General features: G+C 49.7%; 1 protein-coding gene across 1 annotated transcript; it reads right to left on the bottom strand.

Annotated features, from left to right (window-relative positions):
• Positions 1-776: 776 nt before the first annotated feature.
• Positions 777-11277, bottom strand: LOC139806978 (C-signal-like). Its single transcript, XM_071767372.1, has 6 exons — positions 11025-11277; positions 3681-3732; positions 3201-3388; positions 2628-2783; positions 1669-1779; positions 777-1476 (listed from the first exon to the last, which is right to left on the bottom strand). Exons 1-6 carry the CDS (start codon positions 11163-11165, stop codon positions 1363-1365), a joined length of 762 nt encoding a protein of 253 aa, XP_071623473.1. The 5' UTR covers positions 11166-11277; the 3' UTR covers positions 777-1362.
• Between the last annotated feature and the right edge of the window lie 203 nt (positions 11278-11480).

Here is an 11480-nt window from a genome sequence, read left to right as displayed (position 1 = left end):
CCGCCCCACCACTTCCGGCGGGCAGCACCCCCTAGCGCCGCCCTCCGGTACCCTCTGTGCTCCCTCTCCCAAAGCAGCGCCCTCTGGCGGCGCCCGCCGGCACCGCGGGGCTGGGGTTGGGTGTCCCGGTGTGTGTCCGCCCGTGTGTTCACTGCTCCGCTCACCGTGACTGAGGCGGGGCGGCTCTGCCGTTTGTCGCCGGGCTTTCTGTCCCCGTGGCGGTGGGGGAGAGGGGAAGCAGAGAGGCGCCGCTCCCTCACGCCCTGAGGCGTTCCTGAGGTGCCCACACCCATCCCTCACACCTCAAACCAGTCCCTCACACCCCTCACACCTCACACACCAGTCCCTCACACCTCACACCGGTCCCTCACACCGGTCCCTCACACCTCACACCGGTCCCTCACACCCGCCTCTCCCTCTGGGCTGGCTGCTGTTTGGCCTCTCTGGGTGCAGGCACCCACCATCTTGGCACGGCATGAAAGTGCCTCATCAGCTGGCATGAGGGAGTGAAGTTGAAGCCGATCCCAAGACTTCAAAAGGACTTTTTTGCTTTCATCCTTCCCTCAGCCAGAACACAAAGATCTTTTTCACCTTTGGGTATTTCAGACCAGAACAAGGGTCTGACTCAGTTTTCGGGTCCCCACTGCCGTGTCAAACCCACACAGCCTGAAGGAGAGGAGAGTTTCTCCCTGCGAGGTAAAAGTGCGGTTCTCTGGTCAGGGAAGGGAAACTTACACACAGAGAAATTAGGTCCAGGTAGTTTAGTCAACAGGCTGTTCCTTTAAACAAGACTTTATTGAAAACATTTCAGGAGTTTATGTACAAAACAACATTCCCACCCTCATGTCAGGCTGCCAGCCTGGGGACACTCAGGGCTTGCTGAGGACTTTACAGAAGTGCCAAATTCAAGCCGGTCAGAGCTGGGCAATTTCAGCCTTGGCTCCCTTGGCTCAGTCATGCCTGAAGGAACCCAAAGGACCTTTTCCAGAGAGGTATTTCCACAATGGACTCTGACAGACGGCACTGACCTTACTCCGAGGTCTTCTGCAGAGAGCTGGGGGGCCACTTTGGTTTTGGAAGTGAAGTGGGACCAAACTCTGGATTTAACTTGCAGTTTTTAATCTGTTTGAGTTGGTTCCAGGAGATACCCATCACTAAGAGCACAGCAGGACTTGCAGGAAGCATGAGGAGAGAGCAGTAGCAATACCGAGTAGGAGTCAGCCACCTGGCTTTCCAAATCCAGCTGGAAGGAGAGCAGGCTGGCTGCTTCAGCTAGCCAGGAGAAAACCCTAGAGACACAGACACTAGTGGCACAATTTAAACACAGAGTGATGTGCTGTTGCTGCAGCAGGCTGTGGACTTCTACCATGGCAGAGTTTCCCCTTGCCAGTCCAGGAAGGAACCATTTTCTTTTTCACCCAGACGATCCAGAACAGAGAGGATACCTGGGATTGCCTCTTGCACCTGCATGGGAGCCTAGAGCAAATCAAGCTGAGATTATTACTGGGAATTTCCTACAGAAAATACTTGAATGCATTTAAGGAGTTCCTAGAATCAAGGGGCGAGGGGTGTATTTTCTTGCTGTGCCTCTGCAGCACATGGAAATGTATTCTGTACAATGGGTTCCTGCTCACAACAAGGGAGTCACACTGACACATTTTCACTTACCATGTTTCCACCCATGTCTGTCTGAAGCCAGCCTGGATGCAAAGAAATACAGAGAATTCCATCGGATTTCAAGTCTGCAGCAAGACACCTGGTGATCATATTCAGTGCAGTCTGCAAGAGTGGAAATCATCTATTAGTGTGCTAGATTTACAAACCTAGAGCAAGCCAAACTCGTTGGCACCTCTCTTCCACCATGGCTCCTGAAAAATGAAGGGGCAGTAACAATATCACAGTAACTTATCCAGCCTTGGTGGGAGACTTTATTCTCAGAGATATCTGTTAAGAGAAGCACTGTGAAAGCTCTTTCACCATAAGCTTACTGCCCAAAGATGAAACTAAGCTATGACAGAAGATAAAGTAGCGTTTAAAACATCTAAGGAGCTGCGGAGAAAATAATATTGACATAAGGACTCTGTTTTTCTGCAATAATCACTACACAAACATTCCGGTTTTTTACTTCTGAGCAGAGAAAACAAGCACATTAACAGCTTCTGAGTAGGTGGTGTAGGAGAAACTGTATGTCTAATCTTGACAATTTGTACAAACTCAGACTCTGGATGTGACAAAACTAAGAACTCCACCTCTCACTGACTACCATTACCATGTACAAGTCAGCACATGTTTTGTTGAGTTCCATGCCTGCTCCCTTGCTTGGACTGGAGAGGAACACAGCTAAAAACACACTGGATGGCATCAATTGTGCCCTGAATGCCAAGTCCCTCTGAAATGGATCTCTGTCAGAGTAGAGGTGGAGAATTTGTGAGCCTGTTCTCAAGAAGCTGGCATGCTAGCTCCTGATGCTCTGTTTTCACAGGTCCCTTTTCCACCCACAGGAAGAATAAGAACATGTCAGCCTCTCCAAGGAGGTGCTGAACACCTCACAGCATTGCCTAAGCTCAGGGTGGTCTCTGACTCACAGGCCTGCCCTCACCCAGTTTGCACAGACCAAGCTTACAAACCTTTGCTATCCTGTAGGGGTAGACCTTGAGGAACATCTCATTTGCCTGGACGAGTTGCATGGAAGCAGCAAGGGAGGACATATTGATAATAGCAGCTCTGTGGCAGCCCATTCCTGTGCCCAGCTGGGCTGCCTTCCTCAGAAGGGGCAGAAAGGCCTGTGAAAACAAGAGGTTTGTTTAATTTGGTCAGCTTGCTCTTGGCTCACTCAAGGCAACCTGGGCTCTCAGGTTCTGCTCTAAGAATTGCACCGGCACAGAATGGTGGTGGCTTCCCAGACAACCTGACCAGTGAAAACCTTCCTATAAAGCCAGCTGCAAGTATCAAGGACCTTCAGTCTCTTCTGCCCACCACCTAACCCAACCTGTCCACTGCAGTGGCCCTCTACCAGATGGATTTAAATGGAGAGTCCTTGATAGAAAAGATCTGCTGCTGCTCTCTAGGCATGCAGTTTGATATCAGACCTGTATCTCTGCCATTCCAAGGTGACAAATGCTTGGGTTACATGTCCAGCTCACTAGTGCAAAAAGCCTCTTAGGGTACCATAGACAAAGCAGATTCCTCCCAATTCTTACCTTGGTGACCATCAGCTGGGCAACTGTGTTGGTTTCATAAATGGTGAGCATTGTCTCTGCTGTGACTTCCTCCAGAGAAGCAAGTACATTGATGCCAGCGTTATTAATGAGGCAGTTCAGACCTTTGTCTCCCACAATTTCTTCCACTTCCTTGACAACTTTCTTGATGCTGCTTTCACAGACCACATCTGCACAGAGGAGCCAAGAGGAGAGAGCCACTGTGAACTGTGCGGTTCAAACACCACCTCTCACCATGCAACACATGCTAAAGCAAAGCTAAGGCATCAGCCTGCATGGGGAGCAGCACACAGAGATGACAGCAGACTTCACACAGATGATATTTCTCCAGTGTTAGCTTGAGGGGGATCATTTTCAGCTGCTGGGGGTCATATACAGCTGCTGATCACCCAGCAGACCAGGTTATTAAGATGCACTCACCTGACCCAGGTGACAGTATTTCTGTTTAAGGCCTTTACTCACCCAGCTGAAGGAGCCTGATATTGCTGTATTGCTTGCTAAGCTGCTGGAGTTCCTAGGGAGAAGAAATCGTTTGTGTTATCTTTATATATATACACACATCCATGGCTATTACATAAGACAGTTGTAGATCAGATCTGCAACTCCAGGACTGTAACTGCCCTTTATTTTCAAACTGTGATGAAGGCAGTGATACTGCTTTGTTTTCTAGCCTGAGCAGCTTTCCTGAGAGTAAGATCAACTGCTCAAAAAAACCTGGGCTCTTCACCTGCTTAGTCAAGACATCAGCATGTGATGTAGCAGAGTTAGTTCTCCATGTGTGCAGCTCGAGGGGGTGTTTGCAGCATAATCAAAAATCTCCCACTAGACCACTACGGTTGCCAGTTCCATAGTGGATCCAGTGCTCAGACTGCATTCCAGAGTAATAATTCCCTACTTTTTTTAAAGAGAAGTGTAATTTTCCTGAAGCTCATCTGGTGCTAGACATCAGTTTGGGGCAAGGGGGGTGCTTAAGAAAGGCCATTTGCACTGTTTGCAGGAAAAGTTTCCTAGCAATTTCCCCATGGAAATTCGGTTTCTCAGCACTCTCCTTAGCTTGAATTCTTCTCACTGAGGGTGAAGCAGAGACGAAACTGGTGACATACTCATCAACTGTCCCAGTTCTCTCCCTGCTAGCCAGCTATAACTCAGTCACCTCTCTGCTACCTCTCAGTAATGAGTTGGAGAAAATGAGGACTGTACTGGTGGTGCTGCTGGACCAAGTGTGTCCAAATTGGATGTATAGGCCCAGCTGGAACACTCAGGTTTCTGTGCCATGTAGCCAGAGGGGAAGTATGGCCAAATGTAGCAGATGGATTACATACACCCTGCCATCTTTGAGAGACTGAGCAACCCTGGCCAAACATTCTGGCTCAAGCAAATCCACTTCAAGAGCCCTTTGGGAATAGGGGTCAGGAGGGCTGGTGTTGAAAGAGCTCTTCTTTGCTGCTCAGAGACACTTCAGGACTCCATGTCCTCTTTCAAGCTACAATGCATCACATCTCTTATCTCAGCTGATGTTCTGCAGGATTCTCTCCAGGCTTGTTTAGAAAATTTGTTCTCCCTCTGAGGATAATCTACAACTGCAGTGAAGGCTTTTAAGGAGAGGGGGACGGAAGGAAAACAAAAGCACAAAACCAAATGACATTCCTTCCCTTGGACAGGCCTTCATGGGACACTTTCCAACAGACTCAAGGGCCAGGACACACTATCTTGTTTACTGGTAGTCAGGCATGAAATAGTATTGTCATGTCAAGGTCTGCAATAATTTTGTGGCTTGGGACTCTCCAATGGACTTCAGTTTGACAGGATCACTTGATAATGAACTCCAGAAGTGCTCTGGCTTCTCAAAGTTTGTTCATTTATTTATAGTCAGATTGCTTTTCTCTCTGACAGAAACAAGCTACTACCTTCTGCTAAAAGGCTAGAGATGTTCCGTGGAGAGACAGCAGCTGAGAGGCTTCTGAAGTGAGTAAGCAATATGTTTGGTGAAGAACTCCAAACACTGCAGCATTAAGCATTCTCCAGAACATAAACAGCATGAAATTACAATTGCTGCATGCAAATCAGGTTTAAATTCAATGGTTTTTCCATTTAGTTAATTGCTTAGATAACAAGTGACTCCCACTTCAGTGGTTTAAGTTTCTCAGAAGCAGCTTCCAGGCATAAAGCTAACCTAGACAGCTTTGGTCTTCAGGAATATTACTCCACCTGATACAAACAGAAGCTGAAAAATCCAGCTAGGAAACCTACAAATTGCACAAAAGCCTATTCTTTTCCCTCCTGTGTCTAAGAGGAACACACAGAGAGGAAGAGACCAGGACAAATTCATGTCAGTGTCATCAGACATCACCACCATGTAAACTGCTTCTCCTCTCCCCCCACCCCAAGATTTTTGATTAAAGAGATGAAAATCCTCCTGTATCCAGAGAACTCTGAAAAATGTTACTGCAGTGCATGTCCTGGTTATTGACACCCTACTGAGGAGACAAGCTTTCCTGAAACTCGCTGTGGTCATTTGCCAAATGCCTTCTCTCCCCATTAAAAAAGAGACAAAGCAAACTACACCAAGTCAAAAAAACCCCAACAAAACAAAAACCCAAAAGCCAAAAAAAACCCAAAAAACCATCCCACAGGGACTGCCCCCAGAAGAAGGTGAAATGCTGTTCTAAGCTCAGCTTGTGTTTTAATGTCAGTTTACACAGTTTCATTAAAAGCCAGCAGGTAAAGACGAGGTAGACTGGCTAGGTCATTTGTAGTCAGTGTGCTGTGAGAACCTACAGAAAAACAAACGACAGACAAACAAAAACCCCCAACACAGCCCTCTAATCCTGAATTTAGCATAATAGCTCTCCAGAAGGGCTCCGCACCTGAGTAGTTACCCCTGAGAATCAGCTCTTAGGGATTCCAAGAAAAATTTAAACTCTGATTAGCATCTCTTGTTTCCTTCTTGCTGATTTTAATTATGATTAACAAAGAGTCAGCCTGCTCCAGTTGAAACAAGATCCTCTGGCACTCAGGTCTCCAGATACAGATTCATCAGTGCACAGGATATTTATCGCTCAATTTCAACCAGGAATGTTATGTTGTCCGTGTCATTTATTAAGATTTACTTTCCCTTCCTTATGAAAGCATTACTCACTACAGTTACAACCCTTGGAAAGGATCTGGCCATGCTGGGCCAGTTGGAAGCAATCCGACCAAACTAACCTCACCCAGAGGCAGCTTTGTCAGGCAGAGGGTAGGTTGGTGTCCTGTCACATCACCCTGCATTGAGGACAAAGTCAGAGGTGGATCCCGTTTGCCCAGGTCCCTTTGAGACAGGCTTTCCAGTCTCACAGTGTACAACCAGCTCACTCTTTGCTTGTGTAATAGCTTACACCAAGCTGCTGCAGGCTGCCTCCAATCCACAAGCCTCTCTGAATCAGACCGTCGTGCTGTAGGAAGTGCAAAACTGCCAGAAGAACCAAAAAACAAAACAACCCAAACGCTGCAGTAACCCAAAATTAGAAAGACTTCAAGAACGCCCCTTTTGCCTGGTGCCTTGTGAGAGCACAGCTCCAGATTGCTCCGCTGCTCTTCCCAGTTGCAGACCACATGGCGAAAACATGTTGCAAAGAAAAAAAAACAAACCAAAACAAACCCAAAAGCTGACAGAGACAGTGTGCAGAAGCGCTTCAGTGAGAGCTCTGTGTCTGACAAGGGAACAGACACAGCACTGTTAGTAACACTATCTCCTACTTCAGAGGAAGGGAAACAGCACATTAAGCCCTGGAAGCTTTCCAGCGCTCAGCGGAGGACTCTTGAGCAGTGAGGAACGGAACGCTTTCCCCTTCACCTGGGAACACACTTGGGTTTGCAGGGAGAGCAGGAGGAACACGAGATGATCCTGTCCCGAGGTCTCACAGCCCGGCAGAGCCAAGCTGCCTACAGGAAACACTGAGCAGATTTACACCCTGAACATTTGGATCCCTCCCCACCCGTAGCTACCTCACTTCTCCAAAAAGCCATCTCCCCCTTCCATACCTCAGCAGGTCAGAGAGGACTGCAGGGGCTACACCATCACCAGGTGGAGTCACAGACTTTGGGTCAGAGTTTTTTCCCTTTTATGGGGAAGCAGCATGGGGGCAGAAAGAAAAGCCAGAGTGAGGAGAGAATTACTGATGGGTCCGGGAGCCCGCACAAGCTGCCTAATAATAACTATACTGTGGTTTTGTCCATCTGGAGTGCAAAGACAGGAGGTATTTTGCGAGAGATTTGTAGCCGATCCCATTTGCAGCCCAAGTGAAGGCAGCTCAGACTCCGAGTGTGGCTGAGGCAGCCTGGTGTGGTTCTTTGCAAGGAGAGGCAGCCGTTATCTGGATGCGCCTGCGGGCCTGCTGCATGTTATCGTCTGATCTGAAGCCCATTTGTTAGGCAAATGTTCTGTGGAGGCCACCTAGGAGCTATTCAGCACAAGAGCTCAAGTTATTACAACTTCTGCCAGCACGGGCTCACATGCAAAACTTGCAGCTGTTCAGCATTATCCCAGGGTTAGCAGGGAGACAGCCGCTTTCTGTGGAAAGAGGAGCAGAGGAAAGCAGCAGCAGAGTTTTCTCCAGCATCTCCTTCTGAAGTCAGGTCCTTAGGGGCTTCTGTCTGTCCACTGTGTGGAAGACTCCAAAGTAATCTGTGTGACAGCTTACACCCTGCTGGGAGATTGTCTGGATAACTGTCTCCTGCCAGGGAACTGCTGACTGTCGTCCCAGAGTTGGGGGCTGGATTTGCCAGTAGCTAAGCAGATTTAATCACTTTTCCTCTAAAAACTGGAAGATGGTTTTTAAAAGGATTTAACATTTAAGCTCTTCCCATCCTTATCCCCTCCCTGCTTTCTACAACAGGCTCTATCAAACCAGATGGGAGCAGAATTAAAGAGAACTGTGCAAAGTTGCTGTTCTGCAAATCCATTCCTTAACCCAGGAGATGGAGCAAGGGGCTGAGCAGTCACTATGAAAGCAAAATGAGAGGAAACAAAATTAGACTGCTTGAATCACCATCAAGAGAAGCAGCAAGTGCTCACAGTTGAGGGGAGAGAGAGCAAGTCACTGCACCTCATAGCCCAGTCTGCACTGTTAGCAAACAGGTCTGCAACGGGCAAAGCACCAAGACAGGTCTGCAGTGCCAGTCTGCCACTCTCTGGAGTGCAGGAACCTGAACTCTGTTTTTTTCAAGATATGACTGGAAAATCAGTGGAGGCAACAAGTTTAAACTCTAGAAAATAAATAAAAAAAAAAAGAAAATAAAATCCCTGAACCTTTGCCTTTCCATACCATACCACCCTCAAGCAACACTGCCAACTGGGATGCAAGCTTTGAGATGGTCAGTTGTGTTTTTGATGCTCAGACTCCTGTTGCAGAGGCTCCAGCACGCCTCTGCTTGCCCTCTGCCAGCTAAAAGGACTAGCAGCAGGGTGGAAACACACCTCAGAAGGTCAGAAGGTTTTGTGCCAACTTGATGCATTGCAGATGGTACAGATAATACTGGTGAGACTACTCCAGTACCTTTAGCAAAGATTCCCCTTCCTTGTGGACTTTCCAACCCATCTGTTAGGAATATGCTTTCAGCTGGCTGCAGAGGTTTCTATTGATGTGCTGCCAAAGCACATGGCCTAGACGTCCTTACAAAGAACAAAAACCCACCCTGATCTACCAAGGACAAACCTTGCCCTCCCCTCAAAAGAAAAAAAAAAAAGAAAAAAAGGTTTAGGATGCACCCGTGTGGCCGGCAGAATCACTATGGGCTTCCTGGAATGTGGCTCTTGGCCAGCTTCCTGCCTCCAGGCTGCCCGCAGACTTTCCAGGTTTCTGCTTCTGCAAGGAAGGAGTGACCCAGACTCTTCCCAGCACACTGTGCTCCTCGAAGGCTGTTTCATCCCCTGGGCCTGGGGCAGCTCTGTCAGGTTTTTTTCACTCCAGCTTTCTGAGGTGGAAGCTCTCCCAAGCTGTGCACAGGTGCGTGCCTGCGGTGTTTCCTTGGGAGCTCTTTGAGTTTGCAGGAACCATTTCGTTTCTCCGTGTAACTGATCCAGGCCCATTATAAGGAGAAATCACTGCCGAACACAAGGGCCAATTGGTGGTTTAAAAAAAAGAGAACCTCCCTCAACACCGGCTAAAGCAGCTTTAGCACAAACAACTGAGCGGGGAGATTTCTATCTCGCAGCGGGTCAGATGTCTCTGCTGGGTTCCGGTGCCACTGCTGCACCGCGCTGTTACGCAGCCGGGAATAGGAAACAGAGCTGGGACTGCTGCCAGAGCTTGTAACAGGAGTTAAAAACCAACAGAATGGCAGCAAATACCTGGTCAGGAGCGGGTGTAGAGCAGGAGGGGGGGGGAGCTGCAGGAGCCAGAGGTTCTGAAAGGCAGCCTGTGCCCCCGAGCTCAGCCTGGCTGGGCTGTTTGAAGCCATTCGCTTCAGAAATATCCTAAGTGTGCTTTTGAGGCAGAGAGATTGTTTTGACAGCAAGAAACAAAATTCTAAACCTTTTCTTTCGGTTTTGGAAGTGGCTGTAGAGCAGCACAGTGCTGCTGTCGGGCTGCAGGTGTTACCTGACCAGCCCCATACTGTCACCCTTGAAGGGGACACTGGGCACCATTTAAAGTTTTTAGTTTAAAGTTTTTGAGCATCTAGGCAGCAAAACAAGTGTGTTGCTAGCACAGCATGGTCACTGAAAGGAATAAAACCCACCAGCTGCGAACAGACATCTAAACTCTGTTCCCCTCTGCACACACGAGGGAATTTAGCTTTTGCTGAGGCAGCCTTGGGCCATGCTTGAGACTGGGGAGCTGAGCAAAGATTTTGGTATCAATCCTCCAACCCACAGGGCTGAGAGCCGCGGAGCTGAGAGCTCAGTGTTCTACCTGCCTGAGGAGAGGCAGGGTCAGACCAGAGATGCAACAGAGGACAGCAGTGGCCACAAAGTGAGCAGACTGATAGCCCTCACTATCACTTGGCCCTCCAAAGGTTCGGAGAGTGCCTTTAATTTGTCTGACAGTAATTTATAATAGCCTAGGGACGGGAAAGGAGTCCAGACACTGCACAGCAGGAGTGGTGGCTGAAAGGGGAAGGGGCTGCAAGTTCATCAGCAACATGAGCCAAAGCTTACACATCTGCAGCAGAAGGCTCTGGTCCCTACCCAGAAGGGCACTAAGAGGAGTATTTGATTTGTTGTTTGGTCCTTCTCTCTTGTTCCAACTCCTACAGAGAAAGAAAGGAGACAGAAGGGGCACAACTCCTTCTGGGGCCAGAGCAAACTAGGAAAGCTGTAACGGGCTCCATTGGGAAGACTTATGGGGGAGGAACTATCCCTGCAGGGCTCCAGGTCTGCGCAAAACTGGAGAAGGGCAAGACACACTTATCCCCAGCTGCAAATCCAGAGAGAAAGTCGCGGGCTATGAGGGAGCAGCTGGCAGGAGCCCTAGAGATGCTGCAGCTGCCCGGGGCTGCAGTGCCAGCTCACCCTCCGTCGGAGGGACACGGAAACACGAGAACAGCAACACCCTGAGCTCGTTTCACTTCCATCCCCGGCGATTTCCAAAGCACCGACTCCATCCCCTCCAGCCCCCAGCTCCCATCCCACCCCAAGCACTTGCTGCCGGGACACCAGCAGAGATGCTCCACCTGGTCTGTGCTGCCAGGAGTGCCACCTCCCTGTGTCCCGTCTCCCCATCTCCATCCCCACTAGACCGCCCGGGCTGCCAGGATAATGTTTTCCAGCTCTCCAGAGGGACAAAGGTAAGGAGAGCCCCCCAGAACCCCCATCCCCGGCTTTACCTCCGCTTTCTCTGGGTATCGACAGGTCGCCAAAACGAAATCCGGGGAGGGGTCTGCAGCCGCCAGCCCCCGCACCAGCCCTAGCCCGATGCCCCGGCTGCAACCGGTGATGAGCACAGAGCGGCAGCGGGGCTGGGCCATGCTGGTCAAGGTTTTCAGCACAGTTTTTTCTTTCTGCTCTTTTTCTGCAGTCCCACCACAAGCTCTTAACCTGTACGGGTGCGGAGTCGGCACCGACGCCCCGATCCCGCCCCTCACCGCCCCGCCCGGTCCCGGAGCCTCCCCCGCTGCTCCGGCTGCAGACAAAGCACCTCCCCGGGGCTGCCGTGGTTGCACCGTGAGCCTCAGGCTCGGGTCCTTCCCCTCCGGAGGCTCCCGGTGCTACCACGGCAGCGGCAGGGAAGCAGCAGATGGAAGCAGAGAGAGCATCCCTGGAAGGAGGAGGCTGGTCGTAGG

This window comes from Heliangelus exortis, chromosome 23 (assembly GCF_036169615.1).
Source record: "Heliangelus exortis chromosome 23, bHelExo1.hap1, whole genome shotgun sequence".
Classification (NCBI taxonomy): Eukaryota; Metazoa; Chordata; class Aves; order Apodiformes; family Trochilidae; genus Heliangelus; species Heliangelus exortis.
Note: the sequence above shows the minus strand (reverse complement) of the source record. Positions and strands in the feature narration are given on the sequence as shown.